Raw genomic sequence first — 14627 nt, forward strand, 5'->3', positions numbered from 1 at the left:
TGCATTGCATACTACCTAATGCATGGTAGCAATCCAGATTTTATGGCAGTTTAGGCAGAAAGATAGGATGGAATGCCATACATCGACCTTTTGGACAGTAAAGCTGGATCTGGTCTTGAACACATCTCTGCTAAATTTATTAGGTATTTTATTCAAAACATGTTTGTGATCGAATTACTTGTTTGAGCAAATCTAATGTCATTTTTATACGTTGTTACAAATTACAATCACGTATTGAGACGTTTTTGCAACATTATCAGCATTCTGAGTAGTTTAATTGTATTGTTCTTTTGCTCAATTGCATCATTGTCAGTTCACAATATTTTGTTTTGCTGATAGGGCATAGTCCTGATTTCACTCATTCTACAAAATAGAAATAGTAGACTCTTATTGCTGCAAGGTTGCAAGCGCTTTGTTCATACAGTATTTGAATTATTTTTTTATTCGCAATATACAGGGTCATCAGTATTTATCGTTACAACTTAAATTGGTTATATTTATGAAATGAAAGAAAATTTAGAATTTTTGCAAATGTATTATTGTAGAAAAAGCAATAGAGAATTAATACACAAAATATTATGCAATATGTCCTCCATCTGCGTCAATAACTAGTTGAAGACATTTAGGAAAAGCCTTGCTTGTGTCATGAATTACTTTCTGAGGGACTTTGGCCCACTCCTTCTGCAGTTTCACCTTCAGAGCTTCCAAACTTTGATGGTGAGTGGCCGAGACCTTGCTCTCAAGGTATGACCAGATCCCAAAATCAAGGGGATTCAGATCGGGGAAGATGGGGGCCATTCCTCTTTGGGAATGAAGTGCTGGACATTCTCGGAAAGCAACTCCTGAGTCTTTTTAGCCCCATGTGATGGTGTAGAGTCCTGCTGAAAACACCAGGGACGTTTTTTGAAGTGTTTCTGGGCCCAGGACATCAATGCGCCAACGAGGATGTCATCTCGATAGTTTTGCTGGTTCAACTTCACCCCCTGGTCAACAAAAAAGAGGGGTCTTTTACCGGACTCTGTCACGGCTGCCCAGACCATCACTGAGGCAGCACATTGTTTCCTTGTCTCCACTCGAGATGCTTCATCCCCATCCCTCGACCAAACCCGATCGTTTTGGGTGTTAAAGTGATGTTCAATATCAAATTTCTTAACACTAAAAACGAGATTTGGTAGCATGCCATCCTGAATGCAGGAAAGAAGAATCTGGGATCTTTGGAGTTGTTTATCAACAACTTGAGCAGAAAGTTGTTGTTTCTTGACATGCTTGAATGGAGACATCTTCAGGTCCTTTTGGAGTAAAGTTGACATGGTCCCATACAACACTCTCGACTCTTTAGCCAGAATCTCGATGGATGAAATAGATTGTAACGCTAAATACTGATGACCCTGTATATCTTAACTGAGTACCACTCACTTGCATAGGCGCCGGGTTTTGAAAATTGCCGGGGGGGCAAACTTTCTAGCCGACTGATTGCTTACATTCAAAATGCTGATGTTTGTTTGTCAGCATTGATGTTTGTTTGCGTCTATCTGCCATTGTATATCGCCAAGCTTTATAATGTAGGCTCAGGTCTCGAAATTCACGGCGGACATCGGACATGTCCGCCGTCACAGCATGTGATGTCCGCGCGAAGTACCATCTAGATCGGTCATATTTGTCCGCCCAGAAATAACACAGGAACTAGCGATACACATCGTCATTGCATAGCACGAACAATTGTTGCGATAATATATTTTCCAGCGCATTCTAGCGCGCATCTAGAAAATGTGAATACTGTATCCCATAGCTTCCATTCAAGGAGGAAAACTTTCGATTTTTACATTGCTTTAACGATTGATGACATTGAATCAGCGTAACAAAGGTGATTTCTTCGCTAAGAATCGATAGGAGTACAGGTACTTCTACACTAATCACGCAAAATTTAGTTCAAGTTTTACATCACAATGTCTGGCTTTGATCTCCGAGTAATAATTATACGCCACGGCAAGGTTGGTTACTAAATTAGATTATACGAGTAGGCTATTACAGCAAGATGCAACAAAATTTGTTAAGTTTGGGTATTACTGTAAGAAAGAAAAGACCCATGGAAAATTCACTTTTGCTCACATGACAAGCAAAAATAAACTTAAAGAAAAAAGCCTGTGAAACTTTGCACAGCAGAAAATAGTAGCGTTGGTGTAGAAATTTTCTGACTCCTGCCCAGAGCATAGTGACGCAATAAGCCACACGACCTCGTTCGGTGGAAGTTAATCAGTTATGTGACGTATTGACCAGCTACACCGCGCTTTGACTCTTCAAGCGCAAGTCGTTGGTATGATGAAAGCCTTTCAGAGTGACTTTACTAAATTTTTAAAAAGCCTTCTAAAATCGTAGTTATAGTTCTGAAATTGGGAAAAATTATTATCAAGATAAAGAGATTAAGCATGACGATCGACTGCTAAAACTGGTGTGTCCGCCGTGAGACTTAATTTGTCCGCCGAGATAGCTGCTCCGACCGGACATGTTTGTCCGCCGTCAACAAAAACGAATTTCAAGGCATGTAGGCTACTTTGAATTATATCCTGATCACTTTGAACTTTAGCTCTTAATACGCGTAGAGATACTAAACTGAGCAAACAGCACCTCGTTATTGACACTCTCAAGAAAAAACAAAGCGGAGAAATCAAGAAAAACGTTTTTCAATCATTGTTACTATGCTTCAACGGCACCATGCTGGCGTTTATCAGCTACCGTACATCTGTTTCTTTTGTTATCTTAGGAACAGCGCTCTTGTTGCAACAAGTAGATCTTTTAATTGAGATCGATCCGCAATAAAGGTCAAACTAACGCAAATCTGAACTTAGAAACATTTGATTTAGGATTATTTTTAAATAATTTGCGGGGGAGCAGCCACCCCGAGCTAAATTCACGGGGGGGCGCCTATGCTCACTTGTACTAAGTACACCTAGGCCTCACCGTTTGAATGTTTTTTATAATGCATTTTTTTGGGCTATGCACCAGTGAGCTTCAGGCACTTTAGGTTGGTGATTTATTGAAATGGATTTTGGTAGTTACCCCTTTTCATTCTCTTGGAGCAATCACTGTTAAAGTTTTAGTGGAAAATACCTAAATTATCATTTCACGTTCGTTATTGCTTTTAATTGCCACGAGCGGCATTATGGCATTGCCTCAACTTTACATCTGATTGTCACTTGTGGTGTTGATTTGTGATGTGGGAATGACTGGTAGCCTACCTGACTTAGATAGGCAATTTTATTGATAAAAACGCAAAGAATTTTCCCAATCTATTTGCGGCGAGGTTGTTCCATACTTCTTTGGCGCCCCCTAAAATTTTGTCCTAAATCCGCCACTGGCAACAATGCAAACATTAATTCACGTATCTTAGTCTCATAGCCTGTTACTATTTGTTTTGTGGGATATCACCAGAAAAGTTATTCATTAACTGATGCAACAATTGTAACATGCTTCAAGCTATGTACCATTACTTTTATAGGTTAACAAAACTTTTAAATTTTCATGTGGTAGGTAGTTCAGTTTCTGTCTGTGAGTTGGAAATACCTTTGCTGTTTTGCACTTGCATGTAGAAAGTTGAATATGGAAAATCTTAAAGGAAACTGGTCAAAGCATCCGCAGACAAAGTTGGCTGTTGAACTCTACCAAAAGCTTGTTTTTGATGATAGCAGTAACGTGTTTTTGTCACCACATAGCATAGCAGTTGTTCTATCTATGATCATGCTGGGTTCGAAACAGAAAACAGCTGAAGAACTGAAACATGTTCTAGCAGAAAACATATCTAATGAAAATTTTCATAAAACTCAGTTTGAAATTCTAAAACAGTTTTCTCTCTGTAGCAAAAACATTCTAAACAATGTCAGTAACCTATTTCCCGAATCACGCTTTCAGTTGGTGCCTGAATTTGTTGAGCAATGCTTGTCTTTCTACAACGCTTCTATGAGAACATTAAATTTCAAGACACAGTTTGAAGAATCAAGGAACTTCATAAATGAGTGGGTGGAGAAAGAAACAAATGGCAAAATCAAAGATTTGTTACCTGCTGGATCAGTTTCTCCTGATACAAGTCTGATATTGGCCAATGCTGTTTATTTCAAAGGGCTTTGGCTAGAAAAGTTTAAGGAAACAGAAACCACTGAAATGGACTTTCATGAAATGAATGGTAAAATCAGTAAAACAAAAATGATGGTTCAAAAGTGCAAATTCAACTTTTGCATTGATGATGGGTTAGGCATTCAAGCTGTAGAGTTGCCTTATGAAGGAAAAGCTTTTTCAATGATTTTGCTTGTTCCAAAAGAACGTTACGGTCTTCGAAAATTTCAAGAAACACTAACATCTGAAAAATTATCATCCTTACTTAAGAAATTGGTATATCGTAAGGTGGTTATTGGTGTTCCAAGAATGAAACTGGAGTACAAAGTTGATCTTGTTCCTACTTTGAAAGCATTAGGAATTACAAGTTTGTTCGATCGAACTGAAGCTAATTTGGAAGGTATTTCTTCTGTTCCCAATCTTTATGTATCTGGAGTATTTCACAAAACATTTTTAGAAGTAAATGAAGAAGGCACAGAGGCTGCTGCTGCAACTGGGCTTGTCATAACTAAAATGCGTGCCCCTCCGGTAATCATTTGTGATCATCCATTCATGTTTTTAATCAGACACAATTCCACCCAAAACATCCTTTTTATGGGAAGATTTGTATCTTGTTAGATTAGTGCGTAACACTTTTAGGGTGAGTTTTTGGAATTTGTTTTTGAGCACAAATCTGGAGTTTATTTTTTTCTCTGACAGATTTGTATATATTCAATCATTGCCATAGATGAATATATGGCAATGATTGAATATCAATATTCATACATTCATAAACACCCAGTGTTGTGATGTAGTGGTCTGTCAGGTTAAATTGAAGAATTGTGTCATCCTCTTATAATTGTTTGATGGATGATGTATCATCAAGAACTTTGTTTAAAGTTATTAACATTTGCAGGTTTTTTTACATAAAGTTGTAAATGAACTTGTTTGATTGAACAAAAACTGTTTTATATTTTACTGTTAGAAGTCAAAACTTCTATATGCTACTTAATAAGCAATAAGCATTGCCCAATGTTATATTACAGGTTCTATTGTGTGTTAGTGTTGTATAATATATCAAATCAACTAAGAATGAATTGTGAAAAATGCATTATATTTTGATTGTCCTCTCCACAATATTTCTTTAATTTTATTCAAGCAATACCAATTCACACTTTATTCCTTTTGAAGTTGTATCAATGAACTTATGGCAATGGACTGTAAACTAAATTGCGTTTTTCTTTTGTATTCGTCTTGTTGAACTGTTGAAATTTACTTGTTGGATGATCTGTCTAGATATATTTCTTGACATCAGGTTGAGATTTAGTCTTACAGCTTTCAGTTTTAACATTATGTAACCATCTATTCAGAACTGAATTTTATGTATGTTGATATTTTGCTTTATTTGTTCGTTTTACGTATTTTTCTTTGTTACATGTGCCATTTGATAAATGCAAAATAGCAGTATCACCTTAATTTGTTATTAATTCTTTATTAATTTTCATTCCTTGGCAATCAACATGCAAAATTTTAACTCCTTACCTAGTTACTAAGCCAATTTGTGTTGAACCTGTTTAGGATAAATGGTGAAATTTTGAATCAGAGTAGAAACATTTCATACTGGATGAGTTTTTTTCGGGAGCAAGTCTTTTAGGCGCAGACAGTTAGGCACCGGTCAAGTAGGCGCGCACACTGTGGCATCAGAATATTAAGGTGCGGAGCACTATGGCGCTCGTTCATTTAGGTGCTATTCCTAGTGAAGTCTGCAGATTGTATAAGCTTGGCAGGTAAAAGACGTGGACCGTAAAAGACGCCTAAAGGACGTGAACCCTTTTTTTCTGTTCAATGGTGATTAGCATCAGGGGTCACTTTTTTCTGTTACATCACACAATGCCTGTGACAATTTTGAAAATAGGAAATAAGTTCTTTTTTCGTCATCAGATACTAACAAAGTTCTTTTTTTGTTACCTTACATTGGAGGTGGGAAGTTTAATATCAATTTCAACTTTAGCCCTGACTTAGGGATACAACAAAATATTCTAACTAAGACCTCTGGTATAATTTTTCATCTAAACCCGCCATCCTAAAAATTACTTTTTAGATGGACTACATTCGCATCGCGTAAAAATTGGCTCGTATTTGCGTCACCTTATGTTTATGCCATTTAATGTTCAAATACTGTTTGCTAATATTATAACCTGTCATTCTGTCAACATGTTGCAAGACAGTGCAAATGGTTTTGTGCTCTAGTTTTGCGGTAACACACGATGAAGTTGCCATTACGATTTGTGCACAGCACATGACTACGCGCTTGTGTAAAAGCGTGACGTAAATAGGGATATTTTGCATTGAAGAAATATAGAGTACCGTATTTACTTGATCGTAAGCCGCGCTTGATTGTAAGCCGCCCTTAATTGTAAGCCGCATGTGATAGCATGGGCTCTATCCAAGGGGGGGTGAGGGGGGTGATCACCCCCCCACTCATTGGAGAGGGGGGGTAATCAATGCAAAATCACCCCCCCACTCATTTGGCTTTTAAAGGATTTTGTGATATTTTATTGATCAAATTTTGAAAAATATATTTCCGCTGTTATCACTTTTTTGAATTTTTTCAATATGAATTGTTGATTTGGCAATCCTGAACTACGAGCCAGGTCTCAGACCACAAAATCCGTCAATTTGACATTGATTTAACGTCTGCAGATATTAAATCAATGTAAAAAATGTCGGATTTTGCTGTTTGGAGTATTAACCCCTGCTCCTGCATTCGATGACTACATTCATTGCTTGGAAAGAGCTCATGTCTTCACTGTACAAAACATCTGTGCTGATTGAGTTCCGACCAGAAAGAAGCTGATACTGCAATGGGGGGTCTGGGGGGCGTAGCCCCCCAGAATTTGATATGACTTTTAGCCCACTGTCCAAAAATCACTCCCCCAAATTCTAAAAGTGGATAGAGCCACTGTGTGATAGTGTTAAAAAATTAATGTAAGCCGCAAATACTGTTTACACGCAAAGCTGAAACTGTTTACTGTTAAGTACCATAAATAAAACTGACAACTCCTTTTTTTCTTTCGAATCCACGTCATAAATGCATGTGACAATTTAAAATGCACGTCACAACTTCACAATTGTCGGCATCAGACAACGCAGTACGGCAAAACATCTATGGCAAAGTCGACAAGGAAAAAGGCAAAAAGAAAAAAGAAAAATGTAAGCCTCCTTTGATTGTAAGCCGCCCTTGAATTTAAGCCGCAAACATGATGAAAAAAAAAATTATAAGCCGCGGCTTACAATCAAGTAAATACGGTACCACACTACATTGATAAATTTGAAGGTACCGTATTGTAGAGCTTTTGCCACGCAAGTTTGGCTTTGTCAGAAAGCTAATTATTATACTAATTAAAATTACTTTTTATCAATGGCCTGGTTTCCATGATGTCAAATCCCATCTTAATTGACTGCCAATTACAAAGTGCATTCGTTTATTCGGAAAACTTTGTCACATATTGTTTTGCCGTTGTGGTTGACATTGCACTCATTGCAGTGTTGTAAAACTAACTTGGCTTGTTACAAACATTTCAATGAATAAGCCAATGACAAAGCGTATATTAGGGTGGCTCTTAAAATTGAGTTTTTGAATTTTGCTTGGGACACCCTTTCAAGTGGTGAGGTTGTCAGAAAAAATAACTCTTGCAAATTTTTTTTAAATTTGAAGTTGATTTAGAGGTGGCCCTCCCCCCCTAAAGTTCTGTGCCCTCCCTCAAAATACCAAATCTGCATATCTCGAAAACCACTTCAGCTAGAGATACAGTTTTTGTGTTAAAAGATGCAGAAAACATGGTTTTCTATCTGCTTTCTGAACATTGAATGCATCTACCTTGAGTAGAAAAGCGTTATTTAGAAAAAACGCATTTGACCAAATCTTGATTTTACAACCTTTTTTGTGACCACGAAACCGTCTACAAAATTTCGTTTTTTTGTCTTAATTTTTGCACCTTAGAGGGAACACTGGTAACGATATTCATTTCAAAATGTAATTCTGGTCAGTACTGGAAGAAGCGATATTATCGACAATATTTTACATATTGCCTTGCGTATCGTGACAGGATGTCTGCGACCTACACCATCGGACAATTTCCCTGTCCTTGCAGGCAACCAACCAACTGAGTTTCGTCGCGAAGAAGCCATCCTGTCTCTTTCTCGCCGCACTACGAACCCCAACCACTTGCTCCACTCAAGTCTCTATGAGTCTATGAGCGAGCAATCGAGCATCCTCGGCAACTGAAATCGAGACAACCATTTGTATGTGACGCACAACTCCTGATGAAAACCGCTGAAGACCAATCCATCAGCGCGACTACCTGGGAGGACAACAAATGGAGCTCAGAGTGGAAGAAGAACTCCTCAAGACTCTAAAGTTGTATCTCCGACACCAGCCCCCATCCAACCGGAATGCATAATTTGCCAAGGAAGGCCTGGGTGCGGCTCAACCGCCTGCGTACTGGGCTAGCCTACAGGAGTCAGACTATTCCGCTCCAACATGCACAAATGGGGGATGGCTCCATCCGCAATCTGTGAGTGTGGCAAAGAGGAACAAACCACAGACCACACCATCTGTAACTGCGCCAAATGGGGTGCGTGGTCTGCTTGAACTGGATGACGAATCAATGGATAAATGGACGAATCAAAGGATTGCTGCTCGACACTTGCTCAAGCATCTAAACCGCATCGCCACTGCCCAAGAGTGGTAAAAGACAGAGCCCTTGACCCCTGGAGTAACAAAGAAGGTTTAAACGAAGAAGAATCGACAATATTGTTCTTGTTGGAATTTGGAAACAGTTTCCTGTGTTCAGTAACAACTTGCAAAAGAAACTGAAGTTGTGGCTCATCTTCAGTTAAGATTTTGTTAAAATCCTGGATTAGACTTAGAGCAACTCCTCTCTCTGCTCTGTCATTCACTACTGAAAGTCCCTTCGCCATGTGTAAAGCTTGAATAAATGCACCATCTTCAGTCCAATGAGCAAGATCCTTTGAAAGTATAATTATTGCTTCATCTTCACCCAACAGCTGAAGAAGCCATTTTAAATTAGAGGTGTAATACTGTTCTAGACCCTTATTGCTAAGAAACGCATCTACTTTGATGCTTGGTCTCCTTGGTGGACGTTCTCCTGTTTCATCTAACATGGTTGCCACCATTAGCTTTTTACTTTCCACAGACAATCAAGAGTCAAACAAGGCTAGTCCAACCATTTCTTCGGACAGATACCATGAATGCAAATCAAGCTTTTTGCATAAATCGCCTTCGCCATCCAACAAGTGCGATGCATAGCACCTGAAGCTGGAAAGCGGATTCCACGCTCAGGAGTTTCTCCAAGGAATATGATAAAAAACGGTTATTTTAGCTATGCATGAATGCATAAAAGTTAAAGAATACTTATTTCGTTTATTGCTTTACCAGTTTTACAGGTTAGTTTATGAACTTTGTTAATTGAATAGGTTGGGCCACAATACTTGTTTAGCACTGTTTTGTGCTAGAATACCGAAAACAGGTTTTTTCTAAATAACTGCTTTTCTACTCAAGATAGACGCAATCACTGTTCAGAAAGCAGATAGGAAATCATGCTTTCTGCATCTTTTGACACAAAAACCGTATCTCTAGCTCAAGCAGTTTTTGAGATATGCAGGTTTTGTATTTTGGAGGAGGGCGCAAAACTTTAGGGGGGGAGGGCCACCTCTAAATCAATTTGAAATTCAAAAATTTTTTACAGGTGTTATTTTTTCTTACAACCTCACCTTTTAAAAGGGTGTCCCACACAAAATTCAATTTTTTTTTATTTTTTGCCAAATAAGAGCCACCCTAGCGTATATACATAGTTACATACATAAGTCATAAAATCGTATTTTTGAGAAGTTGCAAACAGTTAGTTACAGTCACATGAGTTTAACACAACACAACTTAAAAAGTTTAAATCTATGAAATGTAACTTATCAAACTTTAAGTACTTTTAGGTAATTACTAATTAGGTTTTTAATTTGCTGTCACATTTGCAATATATTTCACTGCTCTAAATCAAGTTCTGTTTTACTAATAAACGAAGTGTTTCTGATTGTTATTTATTTCTGTTATGTTTCATGTGCTATGGTTGGTGTGTTTCTGAACAGGTCTTGAGTCTATTTTTTGCGTTCTACCAGTGACTTTTATTGCTTGAATTCGGCTTTTCTTGCATCCGCTTTAATCCTCGGTCACCACTGATTGGTGTGGCGCTGATTGAGAACTGCGGAATTGATTAGAATATGTATATATTGTCAGGTATCTATCACTTGCATTATTATATGGTAGCCCATCCCTTTATTTGTAAGGAACATTATTCCAAACATTATATATATCTGTTTTGCATTAAGTTTCGGTTTCCATTTTGAAGTATGGTAAGGAAATTGCTGATTCTGAATGGTTTAAGAAGCTTGTTCTGATTATTGAAACTTGGCAACATCATCGTTTCATTCTGTTGATTTTCAACATGATTGGCCCTTAATAGAGAAACCAATTTGCTGTAGTTGATTATAATTCGTCCGAATAATATTACCCTTAAACATGATTGTTTTTGTTGTTACGTAGACAATTAATAGAAACATTGCATTATGGGAGACTCTCGTCAAGTCCAAAACGACTTTTTTGACTTCGCTGTCCGACTTTATCAACAAACTGGAAAAAGCACAAATGGAAATGTGGTCATTTCACCTTACAGTGTGTCAACTGCAATCGCGATGCTACTCGGTGGGGCTCGAGAAAATACAGCCAATCAGTTAACTGCCTTGTTAGGCCAAAATGGATATAAAGCCTTGCGTAACTTAAAACCACTTCAATCAGTAAAAGGAGGTCAAGATGGGACAATTCTTTTGTCTGCAAACAAATTGTTTCCGGAGCAAACTTTTGTCATTCAGAAAAAGTTTGTTAAAGAAAGTGAAAAAGATTTCTCAACTTCAGTATCATCACTGGATTTTATAAAGAAATCAGAAGACTCAAGAAGTTTGATCAACGAATGGGCAGAACAGCAAACCTATAGAAAAATTAAAAATCTCCTTCCTAGTGGCTCAATTGATGCCTTAACCAAGTTGGTGATAGCAAATGCTATTTACTTCAAAGGAATGTGGAGGGATAAGTTTGAGAAGAGCCAAACTTCTATGTCAACGTTTCATTTGAGCGAAAGCGAAACCCGTCAAGTGGAAATGATGTCACAGAAAAGAAAATTCCAAATCAATTACGATCGTGAGTTTGGGGCTCAAGTTGTAGAGTTGCCATATAAAAATGGAAACGCATCAATGATTTTGATCGTCCCAACTGAACGTTTTGGTTTGAAGAGTCTTGAAGCAAAATTAAATTCGAAACAGCTTCAAAGTCTCACGCAAAGTTTTTCATTGGAAGAAGTTGTCTTATCGCTCCCGAAGATGAAAATAGATTTTGACGTTGATCTTGTATCAGCTTTCAAAGCTTTAGGAGTGAGTGACGTTTTTAATCCAGAGCTAGCAAACTTAGAAGGAATTTCCAGTTTACCTGGCCTTTACGTTTCTGGAATCTTCCATAAAGCGTTTTTGGAAGTGAACGAAGAAGGAACCGAGGCCGCCGCTGCCACTGCACCTGTTTTCATGCTTTTGTGCATGCCTCCTCCACCGGTAGTTGTGAGATGTGATCATCCATTCATGGTTCTTATCAAAGACAACACTACGAACTCTATTTTATTCATGGGACGAATCGCATCTCCATAGCAATTGAAAGCACCTGGTTACATTTTTTTACATTGAATAATGCGATTACGTTGGTCAAGTTGATTTTAAAATTTTACTCAGTGCATACAATATTGTAGCCTATTGCATATGCATGTGAATGTGGTGGGAATAAAGGTAGGCACTTTGACATAGGATAGTTTTCCTTGCGAATTAGCTGATTTCAGTCATGGGACTCAGCACGTGATATTCTGACCGATCTACTCAAAAGATTTTTGATACAAACAAAATTAAGTGAATGTATCGCCACAAGCAGCGTGGCCTAATGGGTTAAGGTTAGGGCAAGGGGAAAAGTCATTTCGATTGCGTGGGTTCGATTCCCACCCTCTGCTAATCTTCTTTTTGCTTCTGCAACTGAACTGAGTGCAAGAAGGATCTTAATGACTGTAATCAATTGAGCTTATAAGGAAAATTGTCTTACCTTTCTTAACCAATGCTCCGCGGCGCAATGGTGGTAGCTGGTTCACACAGAAAACTGTCCTATGTTAAAGTGCCTACCGGGAATAAAGGCTGCAGACCTTTGTTTCAGCCTATTTGCTTTTATTTTTTGTATGTTTTATTTTTGAGACAACCAAGCATTCGATTTTGCAAAAAAATAGCTTCTTGGAGTATATTTTGAATAATAACTTAAAAGACGTACCAAATTTAGGACTGTGATTGATGTCATGATATGCTTATTCCTTGTATCAGAAAAGGAAAGTATTTTTCATTTATAAGACCGGTCTCTTCTGATCACAGTCAGTCTGAACTCTTTTAGCTAAACAGTGATTTAGTTTTAGCTACAGAAACAGAGGATAGAGATTATTAAAGAATGTTGTATACTATATAGTTGTATACATCGTTGCACTTAAAATTTTACTTACAATTAAAGGGTATATAGAAGATAAATTTGATAAACAATAATTATGACAAAGGTGTTTATTTTTCCATTGAGATTTTGAAGAATTAGTGATTTATCATAAACTTTATTCAATGGATTGTGTAGCTTTATTGCATGATATAATTTTTGTTTATTTGTGTTTGACTCCATCCACTATTTAGATTATACTTATAAACATTATAAGCCTCGTTAGCTCAGTGGTTACGCGCCGGGCACAAGATCACGCGACGCTGGTTCGACTCTCGGGGTATGCGCTTGAGCAACGCATTTCAGGACTGCTCTCCATTCAGCGGCACCTAGTGAATGGAATAATTTCTCGGCAACGACACTTCAACAATCGGAAAACTTCACTCTGCCAATCTCGGTAACCGGCCCTGCGTCAAGAGCCTCTACAAGTATGCGAACAAGTACCAGGAATAACCTATCAAGGCTTTGTCAGTCCGAGGATAAAGATTCAAAAACCAAACCAAACATTTGCAATCAGATACAAGTTGAAATAAAAGGATTGGATTTTTAAAATAAGTTTGATGTTTCATTTTAGGATCTATTGTACCTCTTTTGTTGATGTTTTTTTAAAAACATTTTTGAATAGGTGCGTTGTATTCGAAGTATTGATGATTATATGATTCAAATTGAAAAAATTGTTGTTAAATGTTTTTCTAAATTCAACGCAAAAGCTTTCATTGTCAAGTCTTGCACCCCAGTGCTCAAAAGGCAAGTGTAAACGAAAAATCCTCTTATCTACGACACGTGGTTAATTGAGTCATCACGTGTTGTGCCCTAATTTGTTTTGCTACGTAATATATATTTTCTAGCCAATCTCATTTTAGTGCAATACAAATCATTCTTTATGTTTGCTGAAGGCTGGATGATGTAAAGCTGAAAACGTTTGTGTTTTTTGTCTTTTGTAACTTGCTGAAAGCGGTTTTGGCGCTTGGTTTAAATTGCATATGGTTCAACGAAGTAGGCTAACTTTCCCGACTCAATGTTTCACAGTAGTTACAGCCAGTAGAACATAGGTCTTCACCCCATTGTAATCCATCTCCCGTCACTGTAATCAGATTTCTGTTTGTTGTAGGCTGCCTGACATAAGGCTCTGTGCACGCTTGATTTGAAGAGTTTTTTTTACACAATAGTATATGTACTCATGTACTGCGTGTAATTATAATGGTTTTATAGACTATCCTGTAATTTTGCTTTAGATTCATTGTAATCGATGTTGTAATGTAAATGAACGTCTTCACTACTTTTTGTGATTGTGTCTAACTAAAGTATACCTACATGAATACATTTGCAGCAACAATCAGAAGAATTTGCAATGAAGTTCTGTATTTTCTGTTTAAGACAAAGCAAGTCTGCAGTATACAAACTATGGGTATTGAGGTTATGTTAATTTCTAAATTTTGTAGTAGTAGAAGTCTTTCGCTTCGAGATCTTATCTTGCTTGCGTCTGTTTGATGGATGCATGACTGCTTTACTCAATGAGTCTACCTTACTTACATTGTAGTACAGTGGATACCAGCTCAATGACCCAGTGCTGAAATGCTGCTAGCTCAGTTGTCACTTGCTCAACTGCCATTTGCTGAATTCACACCTGCTGACTTGTAGGAGACTCACGTCCGCAGGCTGTAATCCTCCGCACTTGAAATTTCGCTAACAATTGAAGGGCCGGCGTATAGAAAATGAGTTTGATTAACAGTAATTATAATAACTACAATATTCATCCTACCACCAGGGCCTCTGAGAGAAATTTTCACTAGGGGTACGAAGAGTCATTCCGGGCCCCCCTTTCACTCCGGGCCCCCCTTGTCTTGGTCAAAAAGTGTGATGTTTGCTTAGGCTTATTGCACAGTGCACACCACACAACATTTCACTG

General features: G+C 37.8%; 1 protein-coding gene and 1 pseudogene across 1 annotated transcript; both read left to right on the plus strand.

Moving 5' to 3' along the window:
• Positions 1–3597: 3597 nt before the first annotated feature.
• Positions 3598–4725, plus strand: LOC145764321 (serpin B4 pseudogene; annotated as a pseudogene).
• A 5985-nt stretch (positions 4726–10710) lies between these two features.
• Positions 10711–14054, plus strand: LOC145764590 (leukocyte elastase inhibitor-like). The gene is made up of 2 exons (XM_082576220.1): positions 10711–12939; positions 13236–14054. The coding sequence occupies exon 1, from the start codon at positions 10729–10731 to the stop codon at positions 11851–11853; it is 1125 nt and encodes a 374-aa protein (XP_082432346.1). The 5' UTR covers positions 10711–10728; the 3' UTR covers positions 11854–12939; positions 13236–14054.
• The last annotated feature ends 573 nt before the right edge of the window (positions 14055–14627 follow it).

Source organism: Aplidium turbinatum, chromosome 2 (genome assembly GCF_918807975.1).
Source record: "Aplidium turbinatum chromosome 2, kaAplTurb1.1, whole genome shotgun sequence".
NCBI classification, from domain to species: Eukaryota; Metazoa; Chordata; class Ascidiacea; order Aplousobranchia; family Polyclinidae; genus Aplidium; species Aplidium turbinatum.